The sequence below is a fragment of the Lepus europaeus genome, chromosome 14, assembly GCF_033115175.1.
Source record: "Lepus europaeus isolate LE1 chromosome 14, mLepTim1.pri, whole genome shotgun sequence".
NCBI lineage: Eukaryota > Metazoa > Chordata > Mammalia > Lagomorpha > Leporidae > Lepus > Lepus europaeus.
In genome coordinates this window covers 25,907,044-25,922,369 of record NC_084840.1, presented here as the reverse complement: position 1 = coordinate 25,922,369, position 15,326 = coordinate 25,907,044, and the positions used below count along the sequence as shown (strand labels likewise).

Here is a 15,326-nt window from a genome sequence, read left to right as displayed (position 1 = left end):
CTGCACCTGCGTGGGAGACCTGGAGGAAGCTCCTGGCTCCTGGCTTCGGATCAGCACAGTTCCAGCCGTTGTGGCCAATCGGGGAGGGAATAAACCATCGGATGGAAGACCTCTCTCTCTGCCTTTCCTTTCTCTCTGTAGCTCTTTAAATAAATAAAATTAATCTTAAAAAAAAAAAAAGAAAACACAGTGCAAATAGTCTCTTGTTGGAGATTACACCAAATGCAATTGAAAATGGATAAGCCTGTGTAGGCAGTGAATTGGGCTCCAGGCATGGGGAGAGCCATTACAGAGAAGTTCCCGGGTTCATGGGGCTACCCCTGCCTTTGTTCTCTGTCTAAATGAAATCAGCTCATCTCCTTGTTGACTTCTCATTTCTCACCACAATTCGTGATGGCTGAGCTTTTCTGTGTACTTACATTATACTCTCCAGCCCTGTAAGTCTGTCCTACCACTGTGGTATCCCCAACACCCAGTAGGGCCTCAATTTATATCTGTTGAAGGAGTAGTTTTTAAGTTAATAGGGCGGATAAGATGGACCCGGAGGAGAAGCTAGTGTTATAGCATCGTCTACAGCAAGTTCTCAGTGCGTGAGGAGCACGGTCTTGACTTGGGAATCACCAGAAGACAGCAGTGGATCAAAGCCAATCTGGCAAAACTTCAGGTAAGAAACGGCATGAGTTGAATCTTGAGGAATGGCTGGAGGGGCGGGCATTCGGCACAGTGGTGAAGGGACCACTTGGGATGCCTGCGTCCCATACTGGAGTGCCTGCTGCCAAGTCCTGCCTCTGCTCCTGGTCCCAGCCTGGATTTAGGGCCTACCCCGCGGGGAAGCAGGCAGTCAGATTCCTGCTGTGCACACGGGAAGCCCAGATTGAGTTCCCAGCTCCTGCCCAGCCTCAGCTATTGCAAGTATTTGAATTTAGGGAGTGAATCAGCAAATGGGGGATCTCTGTCTCTGTCTTTGCCTTTCAAATAAATACATAAATATTTACCAAGAGTTGATGGAATACGGATAGGAAGCAATAAGGGCATGGGTGTTTCCTGTAACACGTTCCCAACGGATGCCCACCTAATCCTGTCACCGATGTCTCTATTCCGGGGTCTAAAGGGTTCTGGGGCACTGTCCTGCCCCTCCTCCATCCATGTCATGTCATGCCTCTACCACCCTTTGTTGTGGTCACTGTGGCTCCACTCTCTCTTCGTAAGCAAACACCAAGCATATCAATGCCTGCATACCTGCTTCATAGTAAGGACTCAATAAATATTTTCTGGATGAAAATTCCACTCCTGGAATGACTCCTTCCCAAATATTTTGTCTCTGCCATAGGGCTAAGGGCATTGGAAAACTGAGTATCTGAGGCTCCCTCCAAATCTTTGCATAGTTCTTAATAAACCGCTTTCTCCAATTTTATTTTTAAGCTTTTTTATTTTTATTTATTTGAAAGGCAGGGTGACCGTGAGAGAGAGAGAGAGATCTTCCATCCACTTGTTCACTCCCCAAATGCCCACAAGAGCCAGGGCTGGGCCAAGCTGAAGCCAGGGGCCAGGAACTCCATCTGCGTCTCCCACATGGGTGAGAATAGAAGCAGAGTAGCAGGGACTCCACTTGGCACACTGATTTGTGATGCAGGCATCCCAGGAGCGTGGAGAGCGGCTCCTAGGCAAAGAGTATCAGCAAATATTTATTGCTCACCTACCATGAGTTCCTTTCCACACCATACTGAACAGATATCTACAGAATCTTGACCTACTTATGCACTGCCACGTATTAGCTTCCTGATAACGCACATGCTCCCCGACCCAGCCCTCGCTGGGACTCTGGGACAGTTTCACTGGGCTGGGAGAGCTGAAAATGCTCACTTCTGTGGGTGCCCTACCGTGGCTCATGAAGTATTGTCAGTTGATTACTACTGGAACCCCAGATAAGCTATTTGGTAGTCTGTTTTAAAATAATTTCTGGTAGGAGGCTGCGCCTGCCTCAGAGCCACTATATGCATGGCTACCCCCACGCATCAGGGACTTCCGACCTCTCCCCCAGGTTTGTGCACGTCTGCGTGTGGAACAGGCCTGCACGCTGCTCGTCCCTCCACCAGGCCAGGCGCGAGCCCGAAGTCAACACCAGAGCGGCACTGTTTATGTGCTGATGCGTCTGATCTCGGCTGTTGGGCCTGAAGCTCGGGGTTTCCGCCTCCCGGGCTTCCGCGTCCTCCTGGGAAACAGCAGGCATGCGAATTCCCGCTTCGCAGGGCGCTGTGGACGCCGCGCGGGGGCCTCGGGCGGCCCGGCCGCAGCGGAAGCTCTCACCCGTGACTCCTTCCGAGAACAGCTCGGTTCCCCTTTGTACTCAGTCTCCAGCGCGGCCCCGCCCAGATTAAGGGTACCAGAGGAGTCGCGAGGGGTCAGAGTGCAAAGGTCAGAAGGCAGTTGGTTGAGGGTCTCTGGAAAGGTCCCTGAACCTCGGTTACCTAGGCGATCTCAACCGGAGGGATAGCGTTACTAAGACCCACCTGCCTGCCGCGTTTTCTTTCCCTTGCCCTTCCTTTGGCTTAGCCCCGCCCCCTCCTCCCCAGAGAACGAAGTCGACGCTGAGGGCGAAGCCGACGCGGTTGCCTAGCGACACTCTTTTCCCAGGATGCCTAGGGTGTTGTGATCGTCTCAGCCAATCAGAGGGGCGAAGAGACCTCGCCGTCCACCAATAGATTGCGAGATCCGGGCCCGCGACGGTTAAACCGGGCCGAAGGCCGGGGAGCGGGTCGGGGCGGCCTGGGGGGGTTCTCCGGGGTCCTGGCCTCAGCTCTGTGGCCGCGGCGCGACCTGCCGGGGGAGCGCGAGTCCGGCGACGGGCTCGGCCATGCCGTCCCGGGTGGAGGACTACGAAGTGCTGTACACCATTGGCACGGGCTCCTATGGCCGCTGCCAGAAGGTCCGGAGGAAGAGCGACGGCAAGGTGAGCGCGGGCCTTCCCTGTCCCCGCCCCGGCGGAGGTTTCGTCCGCCCGGGGCCGCCTTGGGGATCCGCGGGGCCCGGGGCTGTTGGGCGCCGGGAAGGTTCAGCCGTCTCTCCAGGCATGAGCTGACAGCTTGTCCTGCGGGGCAGGAGACTTCGCCCTTTGGGGGGGAAAAAAAAAAAAATATATATATATATATATATATATATATATATATATAAAATTTTTTCCCATCATGTCCCCTCTTCTCCCCTTTCCTCCCTTTCTCCTGCTTTGACCTGCCAGGGGCTTCCCTTTGGTGACAGGTAGCTGACCCCTGAGCTGTTTGTGGAGAAGATTGACCCTCTTGGGACCACGGGAACCTGACATTTACATCTCATTTAAATAATAGCAAGATTTGGGGGTGGGCGTTTCCCGATGTGTGTAAGTGGATCTTGTACAGAAGGAGACGTTGCCGGGGAAACTGCCCGCTGCTGAGCCCTGGGAAACCTTGAGCAGCCGCAATGCTCAGGGGCTTGGACTAAAGAACCGCTTTGCCATCCTCCCACGGGCAGCTCATAGGGGCGAGGTGGGAGGCCTAGCGCACCCCCTTCTCTCCCCCCCCGACCCCCAGCCCGCAAAGCATCTTTCACTGCTCAAAAGCTGGAGAAAGGTTGAGGACGGTAACACAGGACTCCTAACGTTTATTGCACTAAATTAGATGATAACGACCTTGGCTTTTGTAGGCTGTATTTTAAAGGGAGGTAAGTTCTTCAAACGTTGGCACTTTAATTCTTTTTGAAAGAATGGGAAGTCTATTCAGACCTTGGCGATTCTGTTTCCAGATATTAGTTTGGAAAGAACTTGACTATGGCTCCATGACGGAGGCCGAAAAGCAGATGCTTGTATCTGAAGTGAATCTGCTTCGCGAGCTGAAGCATCCGAACATCGTGCGCTACTATGACCGCATCATCGACCGGACCAACACGACTCTGTACATCGTGATGGAGTACTGCGAAGGAGGGGACCTGGCCAGCGTGATTGCCAAGGGGACCAAGGAGAGGTAATCCGGAACTGTTGGCTCCCGTGGGCCTGCTCACGTTCCTGTTAAGCATCTTGTGATAATGGAAGACTTCTTGTATTTTGTGAGTCCACCATATTTTAGGAAATCCCTGGCGTGGCTCAACACCCAGGTTTCACATCAAAATAACATTTTCCCTGGGGCTGGTGTGTGGCATGATGGGATAAGCCGCCGCCCGTCTACCGGCCTCCCATATGTGCACTGGTTGGAGTCCTGGCTGCTGCTGACTTCTGATCCCAGCTCCTTGCTGGGATGTGCCTGGGAAAGAAGCGGAGGATGGCACAGGTCCTTGGGCCTCTGCACCCACATGGGAGACCTGGAGGAAGCTCCTGACTCCTGGCTTCAGCCTGGCGCAGCCCTGGCTGTTGTAGCCATTTAGGGAGTGAACCAGCGGAATGGAAGACCGCTCTCTATCTCCTCTCTCTCTGTAACTCTGCCTTTCAAATAAATAAAAAAAAATTTTTTTTTAAGAATTACTTTATTTGAAAGACGGAGTTACAGAGAGTGGTAGAGCCAGAGAGAGGTCTTCCATTCTGTTGGTTCACTCCCCAAATGACTGCAACAGCCAGAGCTGAGCTGATCCAAAGCCAGGATCCAGGAGTTTTTCCCAGGTACAGGGCCTCAAGGAGTTGGGCCATCCTCCACTGCTTTCCCAGGCCATAGCAGAGAGCTGGACTGGAAGAGGAGCAGCCAGGACTTGAATTGGTGTCCATGTGGGGTGCTGGCACTGCAGGCTGGGGCTTTAACCCACTATGCCACAGTACCAGCCCCTAAAATCAATCTTTTTTTTTTAATTTTTGACAGGCAGAGTGGACAGTAGAGGGAGACAGAGAGAAAGGTCTTCCTTTTTGCCGTTGGTTCACCCTCCAATGGCCGCCGCGCTGTTCCGATGGCAGGAGCCAGGTGCTTCTCCTGGTCTCCCATGGAGTGCAGGGCCCAAGCACTTGGGCCATCATCCACTGCACTCCCTGGCCACAGCAGAGAGCTGGCCTGGAAGAGGGTCTAGAACCCGGTGTGCCTGCGCCGCAAGGCAGAGGATTAGCCTGTTAAGCCACGGCGCCGGCCTCCTAAAATCAATCTTCAAAAAAAACACATCGTCCCCCATTCGTCCACATTAAAAGCCAGATAACCCACTGCATCCCATCCCATCCTTGTAACGATCCCAGAGTTCCATGCTGTGTAACTGCTTTGCTTTCAGACAGTACTTAGATGAAGACTTTGTTCTTCGAGTGATGACTCAGCTGACGCTGGCCCTGAAAGAGTGTCACCGGCGAAGCGACGGCGGCCACACCGTGCTGCATCGGGACCTGAAACCAGCCAACGTTTTCCTGGACGGCAAGCAAAATGTCAAGCTTGGAGACTTTGGGCTGGCGAGGATATTAAACCACGATACGAGTTTTGCAAAGACCTTTGTTGGGACGCCTTATTACATGTCTCCTGTGAGTACCCCTGAGTTTTGTGACTTTTGCCCATCTGAATGCTCAGTGTTCAAACGCAAAGACATTCAGTCTTGTTGGTTTGTTTAGTAATATCTAATAGCCCAAAATTAATAATGTTATTTCTTTTGAAGTTTACATTTTTCCCGATGAGCCACCTGACCATTAAGTTCCTGTAGGTTAGTAATTCTACTCGAGCTTTTATGGAGCTTTATGCTCTGTGCTAAACTCTGAAATTACAAAGATGAAATAGGTTTTTGTCTCTGCCCTCAAGGGCAACATTTCCCAGTGTGGGTCCTGGATGCTGGAATCAAACTCACTTGGCGTGTTTACTAAAATGAGCAGTGAATTCAAGGCCTGTGGGGAGGCCCTTGGAGTCTGCGTTTTAACAGACTCTCTGGATGGATTTTTTTTTTTTTTTTAAAGATTTATTTATTTGTTTGAGAGGCAGAGTTACAGAGAGAGGGCCTTCATCTGCTGGTTCACTCCCCAAATGGCCACAACGGCTGGAGTCAGGCCAATCCGAAGCCAGGAGATTCCTCCAGGTCTCCTAAGTGGGTGCAGGAGCCCAAGCATCTAGGCCATCTTCCACTGCTTTCCCAGGCCCACTACGCCCTGACGCCGGCCCTGGATGGGTTCTTGTGCAGGAGTCTCAGGAGGCACACAGCCCCACTCACGGCAGGCAGCACATTGTTACAGTGAACTTTCCCGATGTGTTCTTTCTGTGTTGCCTGAATGGCTGGATGTTTTGCTTCCAAACTCACTCACCAGTCTAGGGAGCTAGGCTGTACTCATCTTTGCGTGAATTAATCTTTCTTCCTTTTTGATTATTTCCTTGGAGTATAGCTCATAAAATGAAATCGTGGAGGTCAGGGTATGAGCAGTTTGTGATTATCATAGGATACTGGCTCATGGCTTTTTTAAAAGAAAGATTGATTGATTCGTTTGGAAGGCAGAGTGAGAGAGAGAGAGAGAGAGGCTCTTCCGCCCAATGGTTCACTCCCCACATGGCCACAGCAGCTGAGTTGGGCCAGGGTGAAGGCAGGAGCTCTATCTGGATCTCCCATTGGGAGACAGGAACTCAAGGACTTAAGCCGTCCTCTGGTACTTCCCAGGTGCATTAACAGGGAGCTGAATCAGAAGCAGAGCATCTGGGACTCGAACCCACACTGCGTCATGGGAAGCAGGCTTTCCAAGCGGCAGCTTAACCGGCTCTGCCACCACGCCCACCCCGTCAGCTGGCTCTTTAAAAAGCCTGAGTCAGTGAGAGATAGCACTGATGTGTTGTGTATGCAATTATTGAGATGCAATTATTGATTGTTTTCATAGTTCACAAACATTTCTAGGATATTCCAGATCTTTATACCTTGTGTTAACAGATCTGACTACAGTATAAAACTGAAAACTCAGGATTTTATGACTAAGATTGGACGTGGCCAGAACACTGTCCTTTCCCCTCTATCAGATTTGGAGTAGAAAGCCTCTAGCCTAAAGGAAAATTACCCAGAAGTGGTTCTTGGAAAACCTGCACCTTGTCCTTCCTGCCCCGTCAGCAGAGCCGTTCAGTTTCTGCTTGGCCTCTGTTGCCCCAGGTGCGATGAGGCTCACCTATCTCACTCTCAAACATGAACCTGGCACCCGGAGATTTAGGGACTTGCCCCTGGTCCCCTCCTGAGATAAGAGCTATGCGAGACTGTTGATGAGAGTGTGGAAGAAGGCAAGCGATTAAAAGAGGAAATGGCGGGGCTGGCACTGTAGAGCCGCAGCCTCCCATGTGGGCGCCAGTTCCTGTCCTGGCTGCTCCCTGCCAATGACCTAGAAAAGCAGTGGAAGATGGCCCAAGTGTTTGGGCCCCCTGCTTACCCACGTGGGAGACCTGGATGAAGCTCTGGCTCCTGGCTTCAGCCTGGCCCAGCCCTGGCCATTGAGGCCATCTGGGGAGTGAACAGTGGATGGAAGACCTCTCCCTTTCTCTTTCTCAGTGTCTCTCTGCAACTCTGATTTTCAAATAAATAAATAAATCTTTAAAAAAAAAAAAAAAAGAAGTGAAAATATTAGTTACTTCTGGGATTTATGAAGTAGACTTATGTCATATCCACTCAAATATAGGCTAGATATGTGTTCTGATTCTTCAGAAATTTTCTCTGGTTCTTTTAAAATGAAGTATCTAGATTACAGCTGTCTCGAGTGTGGATGGCAGAGGACCCATAGTCACCCTTGACCTTGCCAGTGATTAACCTTCTGTGAGCATGGTCATCTGTGAAGAGAAATGAGCGAATGAGCTGTATATGGCAAAGGGTACTGGGAAAGATCATCGCCTTTTCATATTCTAATTTGGAAGATAAAGTACAGGCTAAAACAGAAGCTCCATTTTCAGTTAGATGACTCTCAGGAATAATCGTGTCAGTTTCAAGGCAAACCAAACTCTGAACTCACACTTCTGTACTTTTTTCCCGTTAGGAACAGATGAATCGCATGTCCTACAATGAGAAGTCTGACATCTGGTCCCTGGGCTGTCTGCTGTACGAGCTGTGTGCCCTGATGTGAGTACAATGAAGGCGGATTCCTAGTCTCAGGCTCACGCTGGAGCTTGTCTTGCACTGGCTTCAGCCTTTTGAGAATCCGTGCTAGCGAAAGTATCTTCTCATCTGAAAGCATTGTACGTTGGGTTAAAATTGGGGTAGATGGACCAGAAAGACAACATAAACACCACAGGATTAAGAATGTGCCCCACGGAGCTGGCCTCAGTGTGGCCGCTGCCTGTGAGCCCAGCACTTGGCTCGGGAGCGCACCTAGGCCAGGCAGGTGCGGGAAGCTACTGTAAGGGTGGAGGAGGAGGCAAACAAGACCAGGGGGCGGGCACAGGGAAGGAGCTGCAGATCCCGCCCGCTTCCTTCCCTTCTGTCTCCTAAACTCCTCTGTGGAGCCGTGGTTCCCCCGCAGGGGTTGCGGGAAGCAGTCTGCCTCCATGGGGCATCATCAGTGTCTGCAGTACTTCTGGTTGTCACAGCCAGAGTGCCACTGGCACCTCGTGCGGGTAGGCCAAGGGTGCTGTAAAACGGCCTTGAATGCACGGAAGATCCCCCACAGCAAAGAGCTAAGTTACTACCAGTTGTCGGTGGTGCCAAGGTTGGGAAACTCGCTATCGGCAAAAATCCTAGTGGTAGAAATGCAAATACAAACTGTACTTTGGATTTGGTTCCTATCATAAATTTTCATTTTTACTTTTTTTTTTTTTTTAACTCCAGGCCTCCATTTACAGCTTTCAACCAGAAAGAACTAGCTGGGAAGATTAGGGAAGGCAAATTCAGGCGAATTCCGTACCGTTACTCGGATGAACTGAATGATATTATCACGAGGATGTTAAATTTGAAGGTAAAGGTCTTAAGATTTTGCCTTGTTTCTTTCTCTCAAATCCTGCGGTCTGTAGTCTCTCTTGTGGAGTGATGGAGATGAAACACCCTGGAGCATGTTTCCTTAGCTAGATGTAGCGGGTTCCGTGAGTGGAAACGTCTGTCAATCGGGCACATTGCGCACCCTTGCCCGTCTCCCCTCTGCACCGCCCTGGTTTTCCCTCCCACTCTGCAGCATGCTGACAGGTGGTTGGCAGCGAGGAAGGTAACAGAAGAGAGCCGGATCCTCGGTTCCCCTGGCTTTGCCTCCCTCTCCGTGGCAGGTGGTAGCGAAGGGGCGGGGACGGGACTTTACTGTTCTGCCTCCAGCCCGGGATGAGAGGGGAGAGCGCAGAAGAGGAAGGGCAGGAGACGGCAGTGGAGGGGAAGCCACAGGGATAAGCAGATTTCGTGGAGGAACTTCGAACGTGGGATGGAGGAAGGAGGTTGAGGTGAGGGGAAAGTGCCCAGGGTCCAGAGGACTCAGGTGGAGGTGGGGCGGGGGAGGTTGGTGAACGGGCGTCCTGCGCCCTGTCGCCCAGAGATGCCAGGACAGTGCTTGCCCCAGGGCTACCAAGCACCAGCACAAGGTGTGCCGAGGTACTTCGAAGGGGGAAGGGGTGGGTCGCAGCTTCGTGACCCCACGGACCCGGAGGCGCATGGGTGAAAACCGGCAGTGAGCTTGTCTGAGCTAAGAGCTGTCCAGAGAGGAGCGCTTTCTTCTGCTTCGGAGACACGTGCCCTTGTGGCGTCCTGCTCCCTTGGGGTAGCTGTCTTGTCGGGCCCTCTGACTGCAGCCTCAGTACTGTGCCCCCAGGACTACCAGCGGCCTTCTGTGGAAGAGATCCTGCAGGACGCTTTGATAGCGGACTTGGTTGCTGAAGAGCAAGGAAGAACTCTTGAGAGAAGAGGGCGGCGACTGGGAGAGCCGGAAAAGTCGCAGGAGTCCAGCCCCGGGCTCAGCGCCGGCCCCGGGCTCAGCGAGCTAAGGCTGAAAGAGCTACAGTTGCAGGAGCGAGAGCGGGCCCTCCAGGCCAGAGAGGACCGGCTGCAGCGTAAGTCTGAGTCAGGAGGGCGGCGGGGGTCCGGGGCTGGGAGCCCGCATGAGGACGCTGGATATGCGTGGATATTTCTGTGAACGGGACATGCGTGGGGCTTCTCTAGAACCTTCTGACACTTGAGAAGCCAACCTGTGCGTTCCAGGCTAGATCATCAAACTCGCAGGCGCTTTTGCCTTGGATATCTTTCTCTCAAATCAGCTGCCAGTTCTATATTTTGGGGCATTAACCATGATGGCTGTAACACATTTTGTTTTACTGTAGAGTTGATTTTTTTCTTATCTTTAGGATAAATACCCTAAAGGTTTTTTTTTTTTTTTTTAAAGATTTTAAAAATCTATTTGTAAGGCAGAGTGACAGGGAGAGAGAAGGATCTTCCACTTGCTGGTTAACTCATGCCCAAATGGCTGCAACAGCTAGGTCTGGGCCAGGCCAAAGTGAGGAGCCGGGAACTCCATCCTGATCTCCCACCTAGGTGGCCGGGGCGCGTGTACTTGGGCCATCACGTGCTGCCTTCCCAGGTGCATTAGCAGGAAGTTGGATCAGAAGCAGAGCAGCCAGGACTTGAACTGGGCTCCAGTATGGAGTGCCGGAGTCGCAGGCAGCAGCTTAACCTGCTGTGCCACAGCGCCGTCCCTGTAAAGTTCTTCCATGGTGAAAAAAGACCAAAGCCTTTGACACAGCAGTTAAACTGCCACTTGGGACACCCGCATCCCGTGTCGAGTGCCTGGGGTTGAGTCCCGGCTGCACTCTCCAGTCCAGCTTCCCAGTAATGCACACTTTGGGAGGCAGCAGGTAATAGCTCAAGTTGCATCCAGCCACCCACGTGAGAGACCCAGATGAAGCTTCTGGCTCCTGGCTTTGGCCTGGCCCAGCCCTGGCTGTTGGTGGCCATTTGGAGAGTAAACCAGCAAATGGGCGCTCTGTCTCTTGTCTCTGCATTTCCAATAAACGATCATAAATAAAAAGGTTTTCAAAGTTGCTGCCTTCCATAATAAAAACCATGACTTCTACCTTGTGCAGTGTCTACGCCAACACAGTTCCAGGTCTAAAGTCCTAGGAGTGCCTAGGACTGAGCTACACTGAGGCAATTGGGCATGTGGGTGTGAGATCGCCTAGGTTAATAAATAATACCTGATGGGTGTTGGCGCTGCCTCCATGAGTTCTGACTGATAGGTGCCAGTTAGTCTGTGATGCTGCAAGTCTGTCTGCGCCACCCAGAGCGGCCAGTGCGATTTTAGGGCCACGCGAGGCAGAGGCAGCAGTGAGTCTTCCCGTGAACACAGGAGACGAGGGCTGGGGCTGTGGCCGCCTCCTGCTGCCCCCTGGCTCGCTGACTGCCACTCGCTGCGGCTTTAGGCGCCATGCAGGCTCTAAGTTCTTTTCTGCTTAAATGTTCTCGTAAAGCTCACGGTGCGTTTGTTAACATTTTCCTCCCTGACCATAACGGCGAAGTGCTGTCGAGGAACGTGAGCTGGGCTAAATCCAACCTTTGCTCACCGAGAGACTTTTTGTTGACTCCTCCAACCAAAGAATTCTGCAAAAAATGAAAATAAAGTCACAGGCATCATCTGAAAACTTGCCCCCGTGTCCGGTAACCTCCCATGGCAGCTGAAGTGCGGACACTGAATTTTGGGCCGGGAGCAGAGTTGCCATCGTTACTGTTTACAGCTGCTTACTGATGCTTTCCCTTCCACTCAGTGCCGTGCTCCAGCCAGCAGAGGGAGAGTCTGTCCCCACCGTCCTGACTGGGAACTGTCGCCGCCCCAGCCGGGAACTGTCGCTTGTTTTCAGTCGCGAGCAGACATGGTTTTTGTTTGTGTTTACCCTCTCAGTCAGCTTCCACACAGCCTGACCCAGGGTTGGAGCTAACGACTCTAGCATAATTGGGTTGAGCAGGGTCTCTGCTAAGAAATTGCTCTCAAAGCATTGCTAATCAGGGCCCAGGCACCCAGAGGTAGCGATTAGAAAGAGCAGCAGGGCAACCAAATGTGAATTGTCTTATTTTTTTTTTCCCATGCCCCTTTTAAAGAGAAGGAACGTGAGCTTTGTGTCCGTGAGAGGCTAGCAGAGGACAAACTGGCTCGAGCAGAAAGCCTGGTGAAGAGCTACAGCTGGCTGAAGGATCGCAGGCTCCTGTCTCTGGGGAGCAATCCAGGTATGAGAACCGACTCCCTAACCCGGAGCTGGTGCTACCAATGAAGACGTGTGCCCGTGGCGCCCGAGGTGGCTTTGCCAACCCTCCTAATGTACAGAGTCCCAAGTTTCAAGGTGGATTTCATTGAATTGATGCATATCCCTGGAAATAAAATTCTATTATGGTGATGATTTATTGACTGGGTTCATTGACCTGAGGCAATGAATCGTAGGGCTTCCTCTTAGGTTGAATTCACATGATCAGACCCCGTGGTCAGTGTTTGACTTTTATTTTTAAAATTTCAGAGTTTTGCTCTGGTGTATTTTCAAAACTCTACGTCTCTCTATATTTTCAAGTGAAAATCCTAGCGTTTTAACATTGGCACACCTTCTCCTTTATAGAAATGGTGTCCTAAAGGGCATGTTCCCTGCCATTTGAGTGTTTTTGTACTATTATTACAGCTTTCCTGGACTCCACACTGCCCTCTGTGACACCAGACTAGACTGGACTCGTGCTTAGGAGGGCAAAGCACAGAGGGAATCGCACCTGCGGGAGCCTCCGCGTGGGAGTGGCTGCAGGCCCTGCTGGCGATGACCACCCCCACCCCCCAACCACGCAGGGTTGCTTACATCCTGCCTGCATAGGAATTGACCAGAGGGTGAAAATAGCTCGATAAGGATGGGGTTTCACCCTATAGGACGCAGGGGTAGGTGTGGGATCCACTGTGTGTGAATCACAGCCGGTATTTAAAATGAGCCATGGGAGTTGTGGCTCCGCTAGGCTGGGAGGCACGTTAGAGCCGCGAGCACCGAAGGAGCTGAGCCACTCAGACCATGAGATGCACACCGGGGCAGTGAGAAGTGGGCGACCCTCTGACCTCAGGACAGCAGGAAACACCCTCACCCCACCCTCGGCCTACAGGATCCAGACGAGCGGAAGACATCACGAGTCTGTCTAGTTCAACACCATGAGCCACGGCAGTTTTTCTTAAAAATCATTCTTTGTCCATTTAGTGGAATACCCATTCTTCTATTTAATATATATATATTTTTAAAAAGATTTATTTGTTTGACAGGCTGAGTTACAGAGAGAGAAGAGAGACAAGAAAAGAGATGCCTTCCATCCGCTGGTTCACTCCCCAACTGGCTGCAATGGCCAGGGCTGGGCCAACCAGGAGCCAGGAGCTTCTTCCCTGTCTCCCACATGGATGCAGGGGCCCAAACACTTGGGCTGTCTTATACTGCTTTCCTAGGCCATTAGCAAGGGGCTGGGTGGGAAGTGGAGCAGCCGGGACTTGAACTGGTGCCCATATGGGATGCCGGCACTGCAGGTGGCAGCTTAACCCACTGCACCACAACGGCAGCCCTTGTGAAGTAGGAATTCTTTTTCTAAACACTTAGAGCACTCCCGCACCCGAGGTGGGTGCGACCAGCCCGGAGCGCTCCTCAGCCGGATGGCCCGATGGCCCGTGCCTCTGACCGCCCCACTTTGATCAGATCTTCCCCCAGAAGTCTCAGGAGGAGGCTTTTTCTGTCACCACAGCCACCGCCCAGTTCGTCTGTCCCACCCCAAGTGGCACTGTCGCTTACTCCCCCTCCACACTTGTTTGTTTGTTTATGACTGCCTCTTCCCGCTAGGATTGGGTCTTTGTTTGGCTCCCAATGACCCATGCTATGAGTTCAGTAAATACCTGAACGCATTTCCTCTAAGGGCACACAGAGGAGCAATAACAAGGTTCTGGATTCTGAACCTGCACGCCCCCAGCCCCCGACTTGGTCTGTCCGTCCGCTGGGAGCAGTGTCCCGAGTCCGCATGCATGGGATTGGTCTGGGTCGCGCACGAAGCTCAGGCCTCCTTTTTCACGGCTCTGCTCCTGGATTTACGTGTCCCACGCTGCATTGGCTTAGGCTCCTTTTGAAATAAGTTTCTGATGGATTAAACTGCTTTGAGCTGAGGGTTCTTGAACACCGAACTCTATAAAAAAAGGAGCCTCTGCTGCTATGCCTTACCGAGTGGGATGTCTTTTGCATAGAATGGCCGTTGTTTTTAAGAATAGCAATAAATCACACTGGTTTCCAGAAGTCTGGTGTTGTGGCCATGGCCCCTGCGCCTTACCTCCTTACTGGTAAGAAAGTAGACAAGTGTTCCTTGATTGTGGACACATTCCAGGGTGGGTTTTCAGTGCGGTGGATTCCTGCTGGCCCAGAGACCGCGGCCCTCCAGCCGCGCAGCCGGGAGTGGCCGTCCTGTGCTAAGTGTGGTGAGTATACAGGAGTGGAGCTCACATTCAAGTAACTCACAACCCTTTTTCCTTTTCTTTCTAAAGAGCTTCTCGACCTTTCATCCTCAGTAATTAAGAAGAAGGTTCATTTCAGTGGGGAAAGCAAAGAGAACGTCGGGAGGAGTGAGGACCCCGAGAGCCATCTCACCTCCAAAGCCAAGTGCAAGGACTTGAAGAGGAGGCTGCACGCTGCCCAGCTGCGGGCGCAGGCCCTGTCGGATATTGAGAAAAACTACCAGCTCAAGAGCAGACAGATCCTGGGCATGCGCTAGCCCGTGCGCCAGCCCCTTAACCATGGACATCCAGCTGCTGCCGCTCGCTGTGCCTGGGCCACGAGCCGTGGCTTAGTGTGTCGTGAGCCTGATGCTTCAGAGCTGCCGTGCTGTTCTTCAGCAGCCGCTGTACGAGCGCCTGGGATGTGTCTTCCTTCCTTCTGAACCTGGCGTCTAATCCTGTGCGTGCCGTGACTACTGCTTAGGAGCGTGAGCTGTAGCGTTCTAGATCTCAGGGGAAAATAACGTCAGGAAAACACACGCACGCAGGAGTGGCACGTCCTGGGGCATCTGGAATGTCTGCGGGCCGTGCTGAACAGTTGCCTTGTGTAGTTTTAAGGGTGAGGCTTTGAATGTTCTTGAACTTAGAGAGCTGTACCAGCACATCCTGCTCCCGCCTGTGCCAGTGCAGTGCGAGCCGTTACCTTTGTGAGCTCGTGGCTGGGACGACTGCTCTTCTGGTCCCTTTTGTTCTCTGTGGGCTGCCGTTCCCCCCCCCCCCCCGTTGGCCACTAAATAAAAGAATCCTTCAGTTTTGCTTCTGTCTCTTGGATTCTGTGATCTCAGTAGGATAGAGGGAAGCGTGTTTGTAACTTAGGGGCCTTGTAGAGTAGGGAAGAGAACGCGACTCTGATGTCAAGAGGCCACTCTTCTCTTCGTGGGCGTGGCTCCCCACGAGCTGCCTCCGTGGCGCACGGAGGCCAGTGGTACTGAACCACACAATTTGCTCCTGCGGGTGT

At 52.2% G+C, this 15,326-nt stretch overlaps 1 protein-coding gene across 1 annotated transcript; it reads left to right on the top strand.

Moving 5' to 3' along the window:
• Positions 1-2,764: 2,764 nt before the first annotated feature.
• NEK2 (NIMA related kinase 2) lies at positions 2,765-15,111 on the top strand. Its single transcript, XM_062210300.1, has 8 exons — positions 2,765-2,950; positions 3,775-3,992; positions 5,209-5,449; positions 7,907-7,989; positions 8,695-8,821; positions 9,656-9,893; positions 11,929-12,054; positions 14,360-15,111. The coding sequence occupies exons 1-8, from the start codon at positions 2,855-2,857 to the stop codon at positions 14,584-14,586; spliced, it is 1,356 nt and encodes a 451-aa protein (XP_062066284.1). The 5' UTR covers positions 2,765-2,854; the 3' UTR covers positions 14,587-15,111.
• The last annotated feature ends 215 nt before the right edge of the window (positions 15,112-15,326 follow it).